The sequence below is a fragment of the Myotis nattereri genome, assembly GCF_964212035.1.
Source record: "Myotis nattereri genome assembly, chromosome: X".
NCBI lineage: Eukaryota > Metazoa > Chordata > Mammalia > Chiroptera > Vespertilionidae > Myotis > Myotis nattereri.
This window is the reverse complement of record NC_138078.1, coordinates 110183131-110200851: the sequence shown is the minus strand read 5'-3', so window position 1 is coordinate 110200851 and position 17721 is coordinate 110183131. Positions and strand designations below refer to the sequence as shown.

Here is a 17721-nt window from a genome sequence, read left to right as displayed (position 1 = left end):
GAGTGCTAAGGCCGGAGGGCAGAACACCCAGAGAAAGGCAGGGTTCCCACAAAACCGGTACTCTGCCTGCGCAGCTCTGCAAGCTCTACACAGCTCTGGGTATCAGCTCTCAGCTCTGGCTTCCAAATGCCTGCTTCTGGTCCCACTACCATCCAGACCCCACGTCCACCACACCCCATCCTTTGCCAGGGAAGACCTGTGTCCCTCCCAGTCACCCATCCTGGAAGCTGCAGGTCAACTCTGACCCCCAGCCCCCCGCCATCCGCCCTCCCCCCCCCACCCCCCCGCCCCCGCCGCCTCCCATCAGATCCTGGCTCAGCCTTACAGCGATTCCTCACATACAGCCACCTGGTGTCTCTTCTTTCTTATGTACCCCTCCCCCCATATCCAAATCCTCTGCTTTCCTGTTTAAGACACGCTTAATTGGTCGCTTCCTGAGTGTCAGGCCCCGAGCTAGGCACTAGGGATGCTTTGTGCGCAGTCCTAGTTCTTCAGGTGCACTCCGCACCCAAGGAGCTCCCCAAAACAGCAGTGAGAAGCACGGTCCGGGCAGGGGGAATCAAATGCCAGTAAAGCGCTTCATGTGACCACCCCATTTCTCTGCCTTCCTTCCTTCTCCACAGGCCTGGGCCACTGGGTTGGGTCCCTTCTCCCTCTCTCTCCCTGGTTCCTGTTTTGCTGCTTTCCTCCCTCCCGCCTCCCCTTCAGCCGCTCCCACCTTGGACTGGCTGCTGAGAGGCCTCTCCCTAGCCAGACCACCTGCGGACCCAGTTTTTGCCCACAGGCCAGCCTCCCCTTGTGGTCCCAGATGCCACTCTAGGGTCTGGGTCCCCCTTTGAGACCAGAGCACCTGCCCTTTTGAGGACTGGAGTGTCCCACCCCTCAGGCTTCCTGCAGCCAAATCTGCCAGGGTTCCCCAGTCCCAGGGAACTAGCAAGGGGCCACTCCCGGGATGAGGGGGTAGAGGGAGGGAGCGTCAGGGCTGCAGTGGTGGAGAGGTGCCAAGGGCAAGAGAGGGGACCCGCAGCACTGCTGGCCAAGAGGAAAAGAAAATCAGACAGACATAGCCTCTGCCTTGTAGGCTCTCCTGGGCTCACCCAAGGTTTAGGGACAATCAGGGGTCGGCCTACAGCCACTAGAGGCAGCTCCTCCTCACTGCCCACTATCCGGCTCCACAGAGCTGGGGATCTTCATCCCCAAGCACCTCCTCTGACTCCCCAAGGGTCCAGGCAAGAGAGGGAGAGGGTAGGCGGTCTGGGGCTGGGTGGGGAGAGGAGGCATGGGGCCCCTCTGTGTTAAGTACCCAATGGTGGTGGCTTGGCTCCACGAAATTACAGCCCACAGGACCCGAAGCGTAGAAACCCCAGGGCAGAAGGGGCGCTTCATCTCTGAACTGCTGGCCTCGGACTCCGCTGGTCACAGCTCAGTTGCGGGGCGGCAGTGCGGCTCCCTCCACCGTCCCCTTTCTAAGCTCCACTACGGAGCTGCAGGTGCCGCAGCAGCTGCCCCCCCCCCCCCCCCCCCCGGCCTCAGCAGCACTCCCGGGCCAAGATGGGGGCTGGGGGGACGGGTGTCAGGTGTGGTAGAGCATCAAGACTCCAGTGGCGGGCACCGGAACCCTTGCACCCTGATATCTCGGTGGAGAGGGAGAAAGGGTCCAGGGGGTCTGGGGGGAAGGAGAGGACTGCGGAGCTCAGCCGCAGAGCTGTGCGCGGGAGGGGGAGGGGCAGGGGCTCCTCTCCAGCCTTTGGGGGTCTGGAGACTCAGGGATGTAAGGCGAGAGCAGGGGGGTGTGACAATTCAGCAGAGGTCGGGACGTACCATGGAACCCAGTGGCGGGGGTGGGGCAGGACGTGGTCACCGAGGGGAGCCCCCGCCTCCCTTCGCCAAGGCCAGCGACTGAGGTTGTAGGGAGAACTGGAAGCGCGCTAGTAGGGGGAAGCGTCGCGTTAAATCCGTCTCCTCCCCAGACCCCACTTCCGAGGGGGTGGGCGATAGAGGGGAGATTGGGGTTGGAGCAGCGGCGAGGGGGCTCCTCCCTTGCACCTCCCCCCACAGGACTTGGTCGCGCCCAAAGTGTAACACTTTCTCTTTGTCGGAGGAGCTCCCCTGTTTCCCGTGCTGGATCTCCCGTTGAGGAGGCGCCCGAGGCAGCCCTGGAGGAGGCAGGAGCAGTTGGAGGGATGGCAGCGACCGACATAGCTCGCCAGGTGGTGAGTGCGGGGCTTGGGTGTCAGGACCCGGGCCAAGGGCCTGGGCTGGGCGGAGGGGACCTGGCCACCTCCACCGCCTTCGCGAGGAGGGCAGTGAGCGGCATCCAGGAGTCAAGGTGCGGTGGGACTTCTGCTCCTGCGATCAGCGGCTCAGTCCCCCAGCCAGTCCCCGAGAACCACAGTGGTGGCGGGCGGGTGGCCAAGGCTGCGGGCCGGCGGCTGAACTTGAATTGCCCAATATCTGCAATAAGCGCTACCGCTTCCCTTGCTGCAGCAGCGGTCCCGCCGTTGGGGCGTTGCCGAATGAATGGCTGCAAGAGCCGCCAAGCCCTCCGCGTCTCGGGCACCCTGGCCTGGCTTCCTGGACCGCCGGGCCGCGCCCCTGAGCGCAGCAGCCCGTTGCGACTCGGCCTCCTTGGGAACAGGGACCCGGGCCTGGGGTTAGCCTGGGGCAGGACTCGGTGAGTGGTGAGGGGGGCGGGGAGGTGACTGGCTGGGGGAGGGATTCTCCATATGCATTACATATGTGACTGCGTCTGTGAGTGTGTAGCACTGTGTGCGTCTGAGTGCACGCGCGCGCACTCGTGCCTCCCCGGCGGGCGGCGGCGCCCCGCTGCTCTCTGACCCTAGATGAGTCCGCCAGTTTGTCTTGAGTGTGCTCACCTTCAGGGTGAGTGTTCAGACGCCTCTCTGCTTGTGCTGTGTGTCTCTGGGTCCCATTTGTGCCTCTGTGTGGGGTGCAGTCCACTGGCCTGTAGGTGGCTGGCTGCGGATTTTGGCAGGGTTCTGAGCACCTGACCCAGGTTGTGCGGCCTCTGGGGGTCTGTAGTGGTGCGTGTTCTGTGTAACTGGGCTTGAGCACCAAAGTCTGGGGAGCTGGCTTCTTTCTATGGGAACTCAGGAAAATAACTGTGAGGTTTGCAAACATGGTGCCCTCTCTTTGTTGGCAACAGACTGGAGGGGGGTGGGGGGCGGAAATCTTCATTTAAAGAACTGAAGTTTTCTAGCCTGAGGTGTACACAGAAATCATATTGAAGTGATCTGAGGCCCCATGTTTGTTTTTTTAGATCAGAAGTTTGGTTGCAAAGGGAGGGGATGATCCCATTTGGGGGAACAACCTAGCCTTTCTATTCCTCCACGGGTTTCTGGAATTTTCAGAAGCCCATAATTACCAGCACCCTGAGGCCAGGAAGGAGAGTGAAGTAGAGGTAGGTCAAATCCCATGACACCAAATTCTACTTGATGAAAATCTCAAAACACACACGCGCACACACACACATATTTTAAAACCTTGTGTTTACTTATTAAGGGAAATAGTCTGTGCAATACAATTCCAGGGCAATAAAAAGCCTCTAAGGTATTTGGTATAGTTGTTTTCAAAATCTGAATCCAGGATCCAAGTGTTTTCTCTACAGGATATGTATGAATTTATTCCACCCTCTCGTCCCTGTTTGGAAGGGCAGAATGATTTCTTTGAAACCTCCCCCAACTTCTGCAGACCCCAGATGGAGCTTTTTATGTAGTCACGATGTGGAAGGACTCAGTATCGGATGCGCTGGGATAATGGAAATTGAGAGTTCTCTCAATTTTAGCTAATCTCCCAAGATTAGCACTGTGATATCTATTACTTGAGTGTTTTGAGGGTTCCCAGAGTGCCTTTCTTCTCATTACCTGCATTTTAGACATAGCATGGCTTAATAGAAGAATTAGTCTCCTGGATTACATTTGTCCTATCCTTAGTGACCAAAAAGGATGCTAATGATTTTTCTTGCCAGCTAATTAATTTGCATTGACCTGTCTATAAGCTTTCACCAGTCCTTTTGCCTGGATTAGGACTGCAGGGCAGATGTTGCAAAGGGGAACATTCTAGAAGGTTGTGTTTTACCTCAGGCACAACTCCAGCGACCCAGGCATCCCTTTGTTCTGCAGATGGGGGTGGAGTGGTTTAAGGCCACCTAGTTTACTTTGCATGGTTACAGTTTGCTCTGGCTATCCTTGCTGTACTGTATGATGAAGAACATAATTGTACGCCAGATTCTCAAGCTCAAAGAGCAGCAGAGCACTTGAGACCTTGTTATCGTGATAAATGGGTTTCTGGGAAAACTGACGTCACTCTCCATGTCCCCCTCCCCCAGCCAATGAAGCTCCTGTTTAATGTGTCATTTGTCTCTCTGCTCTCCTTTGTGTCTGCAAGAAGTTGTAATTCACCAGGGGAAGATGGAATTAACTCAGGAGATCTTGGCCTTCTGGTTGCAGTTTGTTTCTTCCAGGGAACATGTATCCAGGGGTTGGGAAGAGAAGACTGGAGAATAAACCTGAGTATGCCTGGCTTAAGAGTTCTGTTTAGTGAGCTCTGAGACAAGGCGCCATGCAAGTAGTCCTCTGGTATGTGTGTGTGTGTGTTTGTGTGTTCTTTCCAGAGTCAGTTGAGGGTCACTCTGGCTAGACTAAAACAGGCCCTAGAGTTGTTGGGTAGGGCCCTTATTTGGGCATACGTGCAACTTGCAAGTTCAGATCTCCTGTACATAGTACAATCCCATCCCATTTGAATGAACACTACAAAGATTCTGCATGACAAAGCGATTTCTCTGTTGTGAACACAAGTGTTTATTTGATTGACTGCTAAGTGTCCCACATGATGGCTAGCCCTGGTCAACTATGTGAAAAAAAGTAGTGGATTAAGTTATTGGCTTTTAAGCTTACAGTCTAGTTGGGGAGACAAATTGTGGACAAAATAATTAGGAAACTACAGCAGATTTTTTTAGATATATATTTTATTGATTTTTTACAGAGAGGAAGGGAGAGGGAAAGAGAGAAACATCGATGAGAGAGAAACATCGATCAGCTGCCTCCTGCACACTCCCCACTGGGGATGTGCCCGCAACCAAGGTACATGCCCTTGACCAGAATCGAACCTGGGACCCTTGAGTCCGCAGGCTGATGCTCTATCCACTGAGCCAAACCAATTAGGGCTACAGCAGATTTTTGGGATGTCTCTACTCCCAACCCCTATCTGTGAAGTAGCTTGGCTGCTATTAATATATACACTAGAGGCCCAATGTACAAAATTCGTGCGGGGGGGCGGGGGGCGCATCCCTCAGCACGGCCTGGACCCTCTCCAATCTGGGACATCCCTCTCGCAATCCAGGACTGCTGGCTCTTAACCGCTCGCCTGCCTGCCTGCCTGCCTGCCTGATAGCCCCTAACCACCTCTGCCTGCCTGCCTGCCTGCCTGCCTGATAGCCCCTAACCACCTCTGCCTGCCTGCCTGATCGCCCCCTAACTGCTCCCATGCTGGCCTGATTGCCACTAACCACCTCTGCCTCAGCCCCCACCACTGTGGCTTTGTCCAGAAGGACATCCGGAAGATGTCTGATCTAATTAGCATATTACCCTTTTATTAGTGTATATACTCTGAAAGAATGCATGACTTGTCCAAGGTAACCTAGCTGGGCACAGTGCAGGCCCCAGAGGCTGCATTTCCTGGCTCTTGAGCTGTTCCTTTCAGTGTTGCATTTTGAGTTGTAGACTGTAAGTGCTGGCCCATAGAAAGAACCTTGATTCTGGCTTGAAACAATCCAAAATGTGGGAAGTGATGCTTTCTACCAGTAGCAGCCAGGTAATGATCTTTCTCCCAATGAAAGTGCTTGCAGGGGCGAACTTTGCCCTAGCTGGGGTTGGCCTGGAACAAGTGCCTTAGGGCAACTGTCTACAGGTGGCTGCACTCTGGGCTTGCTATCAAATGGCACTTCCCCTTGATTCCCCTTGAAGCTCCCTGCCTCAACCATCTCCACCACTTCACACTAAAAATATAAACAGGGGGAGCAAACTCCAATATTCACCCATACCTCTACTGGGGATATAGCACTGAAAAAAAAAATTACATGGTCCCAAATATTCAACTTTTTAAATCTAAGTCAAGAGTATATGCCTGATCATTGTACTATTTCACAAATTTTCTGTATGTGTAAGACTTTTCAAAATAAAAAGTAGGGGGGATTATAGTGCACAGCCCTTTCAAAATGCACATGGCCCCTTCCCTCAGGAAATTTACAGTCTGGTAGCAGAGGCAGACACCAGGAAGTATATAATTACCATGTGGTAAGTTCTGCACAGGAGTGCTGCCTGCCATGAGACTCCATTACAAGGGGACCTAATCCAGCAGTGGTGGTGTGTGACAGGAAAGGCTTCCTGAAGGCTTCAACTAGGAAAAGGGTAGGTGTGAAGATGGGTGAGATCTCACTTCTGCTACTGGGCTGGGAACATTTCCTTTGTTAATTCACACACTTTTATTTTCATTCATGTCTTCAATGTGTGTATTTATTGGGCAGCGACTCTGCCAGGCCCTGTGCCAGGTGCTGGGATCTAGTGTGGCCAAGGAAAATAGGATGCTGCTCTCTCCAAGCTTCCAGATGAGAGGCAGGAATAAGCCCGTTTCCTTTTCCTATTCTGAATCCCGGAAATGTGTGTTAGCGGTGTTCTTACTCCAAAACTGCATTAGAGCTGAGCGATTTGTCTGTAAAGTACAATGAAATTTTGACCTGCTGTCATGTGTGTAGCATTTACTTTGTGTAGTTTCTGCTGCAAAGTTTTCATTAGTTGCTGGCTTTGTTACTCAGCAGGTCCCTCCCTCTGTGTGCTGTAAGGGAGTGAACCCGTTGTATTAGCCGGAGCAAAAGTTATTAGGAAGCTAAGTACTCTGGAAAAAGGTATTCCAGAGTGAAATGGGACTGATTTCTGGACTTGCCTGGCCTCCTGGATGATCAGAGCTGGGGTTTCGTGTTAGCATGAACAATGGAGAAGGGTATCTACTGCATGAACATTAAAACTGCACTCAAGAAAGAAAGAGAGAAAAGGAAAGCAAACGAATACCATGGATAAGTGTACTGTTTCTTTCAATGATCTCAGAATACTTCCATCTGTATGATTTCATTTTCTCCAACAGCTTCCTGGACAAGTATTATTGTCCTCTTCATTTTATGGGTACATGGAGATCAAGGACTTAGTCCAAAGTGTTATTGCTAGTCAGTGGATAAAACAACAAAACACCCACCAGATGACACAGATTCATTAAAAACAAACAAACAAACAAACAAACAAAACACCTCTGGTCTTTTCATGATGTTTCTAAGAAATAAAAATCCTGCCATGTCCTCTCTTCTCCCTCTTTCACTGCACCTGCCCCCCCCCCCCCCAGCACACTCTTGGAGGTCAGAGGAGAATATACGTGGGTGCTTTGAAGACTCTTGATGTTAAAACGATTCTTAGCTTAAATCCAGATAGCACAGTCATGGATTTTTCTTTCTTTTTTCTCCCATCTTGCTTTAAATAAAAATCTTGGAGCCACCAGCTATGTAATGATGGATTATTTTAAGTAACAACTGGAGGGGGGCAGAATAAATTAGAAACACAGACCCTTCCTCCTCGGTTTGGCAGGAGGAGGCTTCTGCTGCCGCGATTTGGGATTTGAAACCGTGGGTTTCTCTGTTGCCTGCACAGAGGAAGGAGGCCACATGCTCAGAGGGTGAGACATAATGTTATCCTCTCCTTCAGTATCTTCTCATTAGAGGCAGCCATCTGCTGAATTATGCAGCATGCTCTCAGCTGGCCCCGGAGTTGGGTTGGGTCATCCGTTCCACTCACTTAAAGGTGACTGGGGAAAAGATTTGCAGGCCTTCTCAAGGACAGGGCTCAGGTTTCTCCTGCCAGGGCCCTCTCTGACCCCTAACGAAGACGCTGGGGTAACAGGACAGAACTCCGCTTTCTGGGCCCTTGATGAGGTGTGAGGTAAGCCTTGAGTTTCCTTTCGCAGCAGAGGCCCCTTAGCTCTGAGCACTGGCGCTGAGGCAGGAACTAGGTTTTTTCAGATCCCCTTTAAATGAGACCAGATGGAGGCAGAGGCCAATTCAGGCTCCCCAGAGGACAGTTGGGCATTCATCCAGAGGCCTGTGAGTAAACCTTTTTTAAAAAAAAAAAATAGATCAGAGATAACAATATCCAGAACACCTAGAAAACTCTGTTTAAATAGCCAAGCTTGAAGGGAATCTGTCTGGTATTTGTGGGAAAGTTGATGCACTCTGAGCAAAGGGTTGCCCCTGTACTGATGGAGATATTTTACTTAAGAATTTGGCTTGTGAATTAGGTAGCCCTGGGATTCATTTTTTAAAATATATTTTATTGATTTTTTATAGAGAGGAAGGGAGAGGGTTAGAGAGTTAGAAACGTCGATCAGCTGCCTCCTGCACACCTCCCACTGGGGATGTGCCCCCAACCAAGGTACATGCCCTTGACCGGAATCGAACCTGGGACCCTTCAGTCTGCAGGCCGACACTCTATCCACTGAGCCAAAGTGGTTAGGGAAGCCCTGGGATTCTTGAATAGAGCTAAGTGGTTGGCCAGGCTTAGGCTTAAGTCAGAGGCAGAAGGGAGGGAAATGGGAGAGAGAAGGCAAAAGAGGAGCAAAAGGCCCTCCATGACATCCACGGTCTCCGTTGCCTTCCATGGGCCATAGTCACCTTGGTGAGCCCATTGGCTTTGAGGTCGTGTTCTGTGACACTTCTCCCTGCTACTAAGCATCAAGCCACAAACCCAATGTCCCGGAATTTTAGCAGCATGAAAATCTATATCTGCCTTTTGAGGCAGTTTTTCCATTGGAGAGTGGCAGTCCACTTGACAGGGTCCTGGATCCTAGCAGCACTTTCTGCCACTAAATCACTCTGACTTGAGACAAGTCATTTCCTCTCTCTGAGTCTCTGTTTCCCCTTTTGTAAACTGAGTGGGTTGGACTAGGTGATTTTTAAGGGCGTTTCCAGCTCAACTATTGTATGGCTCTTTATGTTTCCTTGTTCTCCAGCCTAATTTTGTTAGGTCCTTGCCCGCTTCTGTTTCTGAATGAGGTGGCAGTATGTTACTCCACCCCTTCCTTGCTTAGACTCCTTGAGCTGGGTGGGGAGAGTTGGAGAGAAGGCAAGTCTGGGCTTTTAGCTCAGCAGGGTCCTTATAAGTGGACTAGAAACAACCCTTCAGATATTGTCTGTCCATGTATGTGTATATAGCCTTTGTCTTCCTATAAAGATACATGACAGCTGAATTTTTGTCTATTGAGTCCCATTTTAAATGCACAAGGAAAGCTGGCTCTTTAATAGAATCCTGCTGTGAATCCTTTTATAGAATGAAAAGCCACTCAGGAATTGATCTGGTGAATTAAAATCCAGAGTTTCATCTACTGGATTTGCCAAAAAACGGGTCTTCTCCCTGCTTGGTGAGAATGGTCTCCTTTGTGCATCCCCTAGGTCCCCTAAGCTGTTCCCCACTGAAGGGCATTTCTGGGGCCCCTAAGGGGTTGCTGCCAGCTTTTGCAGCTTTATTTCTCCTTGCCAAAGCCCCCAAATTGCTCTCTCCCAGTTCAGGGCATTGCTACTACTGTCAGTTTCCTCTTAGCCTGGCTTAATCGGCACGAGGGAAATCCTGACATTTGATGTGTGAGGCACATTAGAGTGGTTTTTTTTAACCTCTGGGAACTTATCAGTGTTTTTGTGGTTCTTATGGCTGATAATACAGTGGCATCCACACCCTTGACAATAGTGGAGGCAGCAGATAGGGTTGTCACCTACTTGATTGTTTCAAGACTTTCTGCTACATGTTTCAGGATATGTGATTTTACTTCTGGTTTGCATGACTATCCTATATAATAAAAGCCTAATATGCAAATCAACTGAAGGGTGGAATGACCAGTTGTTATGATGTGCACTGACCACCAGGGGGCAGGCGCTCAATGCAGAAGCTGCCCCCTGGTGGTCAGTGAGCTCCCACAGGGGAAGTGCCACTCAGCCAGAAGCTGGGCTCACAGCTGGTGAGCCCAGTGGTGGTGGCGGGAGCCTCTCCCGCCTCTGCTGCAGGCGGGCAGTAAGGAGCGAGGGGTTCTGGACTGCGAAAGGGATCAGGCCCAAGCTGGCAGGTGGACATCCCCTGAGGGGTCCCAGACTGTGAGAGGGGGCAGGCCAGGCTGAGGAACACCCCCCCCCTCCAGTGCACGAATCCCTTGCACTGGTCCTCTAGTTTATAATAATGTTACAGTGTATAAAAATGTTATGTATATAATAATAATAGTAGGTTTTTTGTATTAATGGTAAAATGTTTAATATTATAGTAAAACTGCCTGAAAGTGGAATACTCACCTGAATTTTCTGATTATCTGTATTTAAAGCACTTTTTTGGTTGTAGTTGAAGATTTTGCTATAATATCTGAGGCCACTTTTCTGCATAGGAAAGTATCATCATAGAACTTTAAAAAAACATTTTAATTCTGATTATAAAAGTAACATATGTCTATCGCAGAAAATTTGGAAAACACAGAAAAGCAATAATACCTACAGCCCCTCCACTCAAAGTAACCATTGTTAGCATCTTATTGTATTCTTTGAAGTTTTTAAAAATGCATATATACTCCCCCCCCCCCCATGATTGAGATGATCCTGTATATACAGTGTTGGTGTGTTGTTTTTTGCCTGACAGAATTTGGTAATCATTTTCCCATGTCATTAAATATTCTTAGAAAATATTTTAATCTGCTGCTTCATATCCCATTGCACATCATTGAATTATTCACTGATTTTGATTGTCCTAGAGATTTACAGGGTCTAACAGAGATTGGTCTTCAGGGCTGGGAATGGAGATGGAGAAAAGGAAAGTGTGAGAGAGGCCCACCAGTAATGACACATGGGGAGAATCTTATTTCAGTGTTCCTGTCCTTTCCTAACATCTACATGCAAAGGCTAGAGGGAAAGTTTAGGGAAAGCCCAGTCATCAGCAATGACCTCCAAACTTTTGGCTTTGGTCTCATCCTTCAGAATGGCAGCTACTAACTTTGGCACCACAGTTGTTTTTAAAAATATGCTTTTTATTGCTTTTTAGAGAGAGGAAGGGAGAGGAATAGAGAGAGAGAAACACTGATGAGATGAGAGAGAAACATCATCGATTGGTTGCCTCCTGTACCTCCCCTACTGGCTATCAAGCCCGAAACCCAGGCATGTGCCCTGACCAGGAATCGGCGGAGGTGCAGGTGATTGAGGGGCATGGGGTTTGCCTACTTGGGTGCTTATGGGACTCTAAAAAAGTCTTTATTGATTTCAGAGAGGAAGGGAGAGGGAGAGAGAGAGATAGAAACATCAATGATGAGAGCGAATCATTGAGCGGCTGCCTCCTGCACGTCCCCTACTGGGAATCCAGCCGGCAACCCAGGCACGTGCCCTGACTGGGAATGGAACCTTGACCTTCTGGTTCAGAGGTTGACACTCAACCACAGAGCCACCGCAGCCAGGCTGGGACTCTTTATTTGCAGAATAACAGCAGTGGGAGAAAGATGCACAACTGGAACCACCATAAGTCATTCTTCATAACATGAACCTTCGACTACTCAATTAAAAAACGAAATTGGTGTGTCCTCAGGGGAGGAGGCGGAAGAGAAAGAGAGCGGTGTTTCTGCCTATGACATGAAATGTGGTATAACGGATTTCAAAACCACAAGTGACTTCAGATGAGGAGAAAACAGGAAATGTAATTGGGGAGGGGAGTGGGGCTCTCCCAGTACTCAGGAGCGCTCTTTCATTTGGCCTTCCTTTTAGCTCCTCTCAGATTCTGCCTCTTAATTGCTCTTGCTGCAAAACTGAGCAAGACCTCTCTTTCTTTGTATTAAAGCTGTTTTTATTTTTTTTTATTTTTAAAATATATTTTATTGATTTTTTACAGAGAGGAAGGGAGAGGGATAGAGAGTTAGAAACATCGATGAGAAACATTGATCAGCTGCCACCTGCACACCCCCTACTGGGGATATGCCCACAACCAAGGCACATGCCCTTGACTGGAATCAAACCCAGGACCTTTCAGTCCGCAGGCCGACGCTCTATCCACTGAGCCAAACCAGTTAGGGCCCAATCAAATTCTTCTTATTTTTTAAAATTAAATCTTTATTGTTCAGATTATTACATTTGTTCCTCTTTTTTCCCCCCATAACTCCCCTCCTCCCAGTTCCCGCCCCACCCTCCGCCCTCACTCCCCACCCACTGTCCTCATCCATAGGTGCACGATTTTTGTCCAGTCTCTTCCCGCATCTCCCACACCCCTTTCCCGCCCAAGAATAGTCCATTCCCTTTCTATGTCCCTGATTCTATTATGATCACCAGATTATTTATTCACTTGATTCTTAGATTCACATGTTGATAGATGCATGTTTGTTGTTCATAATTTGTATCTTTACCTTTTTCTTCTTCTTCCTCTTCTTAAAGGATACCTTTCAGCATTTCATATAATACTGGTTTGGTGAACTCCTTTAGCTTTTCCTTATCTGTGAAGCTCTTTATCTGGCCTTCAGTTCTGAATGATAGCTTTGCTGGATAAAGTAATCTTGGTTGTAGGTTCTTGGTATTCATCACTTTGAATATTTCTTGCCACTCCCTTCTGGCCTGCAAAGTTTCTGTTGAGAAATCAGCTGACAGTCGTATGGGTATTCCCTTGTAGGTAACTGAGTTTCTTTCTCTTGCTGCTTTTAAGATTCTCTCTATGTCTTTTGCTCTTGGCATTTTAATTATGATGTGTCTTGGTGTGGTCCTCTTTGGATTCCTTTTGTTTGGGGTTCTTTGCGCTTCCTGGACTTGGAAGTCTATTTCTTTCACCAGGTGGGGGAAGTTTTCTGTCATTATTTCTTCAAATAGGTTTTCAATATCTTGCTCTCTCTCATCTTCTGGCACCCCTATAATTCTGATGTTGGCATGCTTGAAGCTGTCCCAGAGGCTCCTTACACTATCCTCGCATTTTTGGATTCTTTTTTCATTCCGCCCCTCCGGTTGGGTGTTTTTTGCTTCCTCGCATTTCAAATCATTGACTTGATTCTTGCACTCCTCTGGTCTTCTGTTGGGAGTCTGTATAGTATTCATTATTTCAGTCCGTGTATGCTTAATTTCTAGTTGGCTCTTTATCATAACATCGAGGGTCTCATTAGATTTCTTGAGGATCTCACTACATTTATCGGCGGCTTCTAGACAGTTCTTAAGAGACCTTAAAAGTGTGGTTCTGAACTCAATATCCTCCATTGACAGTTTTGTCCTGTTTCTTTGTCTCCGCATTTTTTCTGCTTTCTTGGTGCACCCCCTTGTGGTCTTTGTGCGCAGTCTTGTTGTAGTTAAGCCTTGATTGTTGTCGGCAATACTGGGGGTGATTTGACCTCCAGGCCAACTGGCTATGAGAGTCAGCTGTGTCTGCAGTGGGAGAACTTCTGAGCTGGATCTCTAGGGCGGTGCTAATCTAGCGTTTGCCTGAGGCTATCCGGCAAATGGCTCTGCGCAGGGCTTGGGCGGGGCGGGTCCCCGGGGATCTACAGGGCGGGCCTGAGCGAGTAGTTATGGCTCTCAGTTCCGTCCCTAGGGGCTCTGCCTCACAGAGTCCCAGCAACCGCTGCAAACCTCAGAGAGAAAGCTGCCTTCGAGTTCTGACCAAAGCCAGACAGTCCCACTTCTCCCGTTTGAGTCTGGGTCCCTAGAGACTCGCCCGGATCTGGAGCTCAGAGTCTGAAACTCCCTCCCGATTGAAAACAACAACCACGCCCTCCGCCGCCAGCCCGCTCCGCGCGCACACTCCGCACCTGAGTATTTCAATTCATCACTGCGCCTCCTCTGAGTCTGGGTATGATATTCTCTTTCCTCCTAGTTGTAGGATTTCCACTCAGCCAGCCTTCCTGTGGTTCTGGATGATGTCCATTCCGTCGTTTAGTTGTTTTTTGAAGTAGTTGTTCGAGGCAGCAATCTCCGGCGTTAACCTATGTCGCCATCTTGGTTTCTCCACCCCAACCAAATTCTTAATGGCTACAGAATATTCCAGTATAGGCCTGTACCAGAATTTAGTTAAATTATTTTCCTATTGTAGGACACAACATTTTTTTCTAATTTTTCAGTATTATGAACAGTATAGTAATGAATTTCCTTATATTACATGGATCTTTGTACAGATGTGTGAGTTTCTGTAGAATAGATTCTGAGGGGAGGTTGCAGGGTTAGTGGAGATGGGCCATTTAACATTTTGGTTACTGTTGCCTTTCTAGCATCTCAGTTCAAACCTTGAACATGATGCCACCTGCTACTCAAGATGATAACTTGAAGTTTTAGGGTCAGACATGCTGGGCTAAGTTGCTAGTTCCATCTCCTCTTGTTAACATTGTAATCCGGGGAACGTTCAATTGTAATTGCAATCAAAGTAATGAGGACCTCCACTAATCAGGCCACCTTATGGAGAAAGAGGAAAGAGATAGTATATCAGAGGTTTTAGGGAGGGAGCGTGGGAGAAACTTCCGGGGGCTGATCAGGGATCAGTGTACATTCAGTCCAGTGTCCTGTCCTTTTTACCTCTGCATATTTAGCTCTGAACAATGAGGACTGGTATCCATAATGATGACCTTTACATTTTATAAAAGTCATCAAAGCAAATGGATGCTTGCTAGATAGGAGTTCCTAAAGCACGAACTATATATACACAAATACTACATTTTTGAAGTTTTCTCAATTACAGGCATTGAGACAAAAAGTTTGCGGCTCAAGAAAAACCTCCACATTAATCTTCCAGTTAATTTAGGCATATTGGACAGTGGGTAAAAAGATACAGAAGAAACAAGGATTCTAAACATCACCAGTGACCTTCACCAAGTCCAGATCAACAGTTATTTCTCTGTAATTCTACCTGACTTCAACCTTGGCCTCCGGTGATAGAAAACTATTGGGTCATCTCTTACCCGATCAATTCCTCTTCTTGGCAGAATCCTCTTCAATTTCCCATTCCTTACTTGTGGGCATTTCCTATATTCAATCTTTAGCTCTTTTCTCCCTGTACTATCTCTTGGCGAACACACCAGTTTCATACCTTTCACTTCTAAATTTATATCCCAGTCCTGACTTCTCCTGGAGCCTACAATCCCATGTTACTAAGTACTTACTGAATTTCTTCTTCTGGTATCTCTCATAAAATCAAAACTATCTTATTTTCCTTAACATATAAAATGCTTTCACAAATTCAGAAGAGAAAGACAAACACCTATTATTTAAAAACTGGGCAAAGACATGCACAGGCAACTCACATGTAGGTATGCATATGCACAATATACATATATAGTTGAACAATAAAAATAATGGTTAAATGCAAATTAAATGACTTGATGCCATTTTTCAGTGATGCAATTCACAATAGCTAAAAAGCCTCAGAAACTCAGTGTTGGTCTATGTATGGGTAAACAGACACTCTTGTATATTGGTGGTGGAAGTAGACATTTGTACTATTCTCTGTTGAGTGATTTCCAGTATGTACCACAGTCTTTCAAATGTGTGAGTCCTTGGGCCCAGTGGGCTTCAATTCTAGGAATAATCAGAGATATGTTATTCTGTAAGAACAAGAATTGTTGTTTACTAGTATGTTGTTGAAAACTTGGAAGCATGCTAAATGTCTAGCAGTGGAAGACTGGTTAATAAAATCTGTAGAGTCCTACAGTGGAATGCTATGTGACCAATAAAAGTAAAGTTTTAGAAGTATACTTAATATTATGTGGTTGTCTGGCCACTATGCTGTACACCTGAAACTGATATAAAATAATATTGAATGTCAACTGTAATAGAAAAATAAAATTAAAAAAGAAGTATACTTAATCACCCAAGAAAACATCCACACTATATTGAATATCAGGTTATTAAGTCAGTTTATGAAAAGGATTATACAAAATTATCCCTATTTTGTAAAACAAACAACAACAAAAACCCCCACACCATATACAAACTGGAGGGAAATACGTGTAAATATTAACAGTGAGTATTTCTGGAGAGTGATATAGGTGATTGTACTTTTCTCCTTTATAATTTCCCATGTTCTAAAATATCTACAATGAACATTGATTACTTTTATAAAATAAAAAACCTGATCAATGTAATTTCTTTTAGTAGTAGCTTATTTAAAACCAGATTCTTCAACTTCCCCACTAAACAAGCCCCCTTTCCTGGCTTCCCTCTTTCTGGCCATGGTCCAAAGGGATGAATGTTGAACAATGTCATCAATCCAAGCTTCCAGGCTCAGAATATCGGAATACTGCAGCCTTAGAGCTTTGATTGCTCCTTCACTCCCTCTGCCCACTCATTGAGTCTCATCCCTTTAGGACATCTCTCAAATTTGTTCTTCCCTCTTGAGTCTCAAGTCAGATCAGTTCATTTCAGCAAGCATTTATTGTCTCAGTGCCAGTTCAACATTATTGGAGTTATCTGCTAATTCTTCTTCTTCTTCTTCTTCTTCTTCTTCTTCTTCTTCTTCTTCTTCTTCTTCTTCTTCTTCCTCCTCCTCCTCCTCCTCTTCCTCCTCTTCCTCCTCCTCCTCCTCCTCCTTTTCTTTCTCTCTTTCTTTCTTTCTTTCTCTCTCTCTCTCTCTCTCTCTCTCTCTCTCTCTCTCTCTCTCTCTCTCTCCTCCAATCAATGAAGCACTTTGTTTCTGGAATGATCTTTCAAAAAAAACTACTTGTATGCCCCCAAACCTCATGGCCTAGGGAATAAAGCCCATATCCTTCCATTTGCTGTTTAGAGTGTTTTCCAGCACTGTGCTAGGTGCCAGATAATAGGTGGGCACATATGAGGTGCTTGGTCAGTCTCTGACAATAAAGTAAATCTTTAAGAATAAGGTATGGCCCTGACTGGTGGTTCAGTGGTTAGAGCATCGAACTGCACACCGAAAGGTCACAGGTTCGATTCCCTATCAAGGGCATATACCTGGGTTGTGGGTTTGAGTCCCGAACCCACCCCTGGTTGGGGCGCGTGCAGGAGGCAACCAGTCAATGGGTCTCTCTCACACTGATGTTTCTCTCTCTCTCCCTTTCCCCCTCCTCCCTACCCCTCCGCTCTCTCTGAAAAGCAATGGAAAAAATATCCTCATGTGAGGATTAACCAACCAATCACACACACACACACACACACACACACACACACACACACACACAGGATACGGTGTGGTGTTCTCCTTACTGCCCTCCACTGTCTTCAGTTTGAAAATTCCCTTCCCTTGCCTTTGACACTTGGACCAGAGGCCTTGGAGCATGGTGCTGCTTTTGGAGACAGGAAGAGGCATCCAGGGGCGATAAAATATGGTTCAGGAAATCTCAACTCTGAGTCCCTCCCAATTTCCAATGCCTGCTATGTAGGAGGCTCCATCGAGAAAGCATATTGGCTCGTAAGCCCTGTCTCCCTGCAGTGCTGAGGAACAAGAATGAACAGTGGGAAACTTAGATCTTTTTGTTTGCTTTAATAAAAAGAATAAGGAGAAAGAGGTGAGGGGGTGTGGAAAGGGGTGAATGTAGAACAAGGCCCTGAGTGATGTGGGCTACTCAGGAAACCCAGCTGTCTTCAGGTGCCCCACTGGGACCCAGAATACTCCAGCCTGGATTGAATGATGGCAGATGGTTGTGTTCCAAGAATACTCTACTGGGACCATGTGTGGGGTG

General features: G+C 47.6%; 1 protein-coding gene across 5 annotated transcripts in view; it reads left to right on the top strand.

Annotated features, from left to right (window-relative positions):
- Positions 1–1560: 1560 nt before the first annotated feature.
- Positions 1561–17721, top strand: part of SEPTIN6 (septin 6) — a gene marked incomplete at both ends in the record, with an annotated part of 76343 nt that continues 60182 nt past the window's right edge. Inside the window, one exon of one of the 5 annotated variants that reach the window (XM_081081281.1) lies at positions 1561–2213. In XM_081081281.1, the coding sequence (XP_080937407.1) occupies positions 2184–2213 (30 nt within the window). Of the gene's footprint in view, positions 2214–2500; positions 2675–8101; positions 8162–17721 lie in introns of those variants that run through there. The other 4 variants (XM_081081280.1, XM_081081283.1, XM_081081282.1 and 1 more) reach the window with 4 other exon arrangements.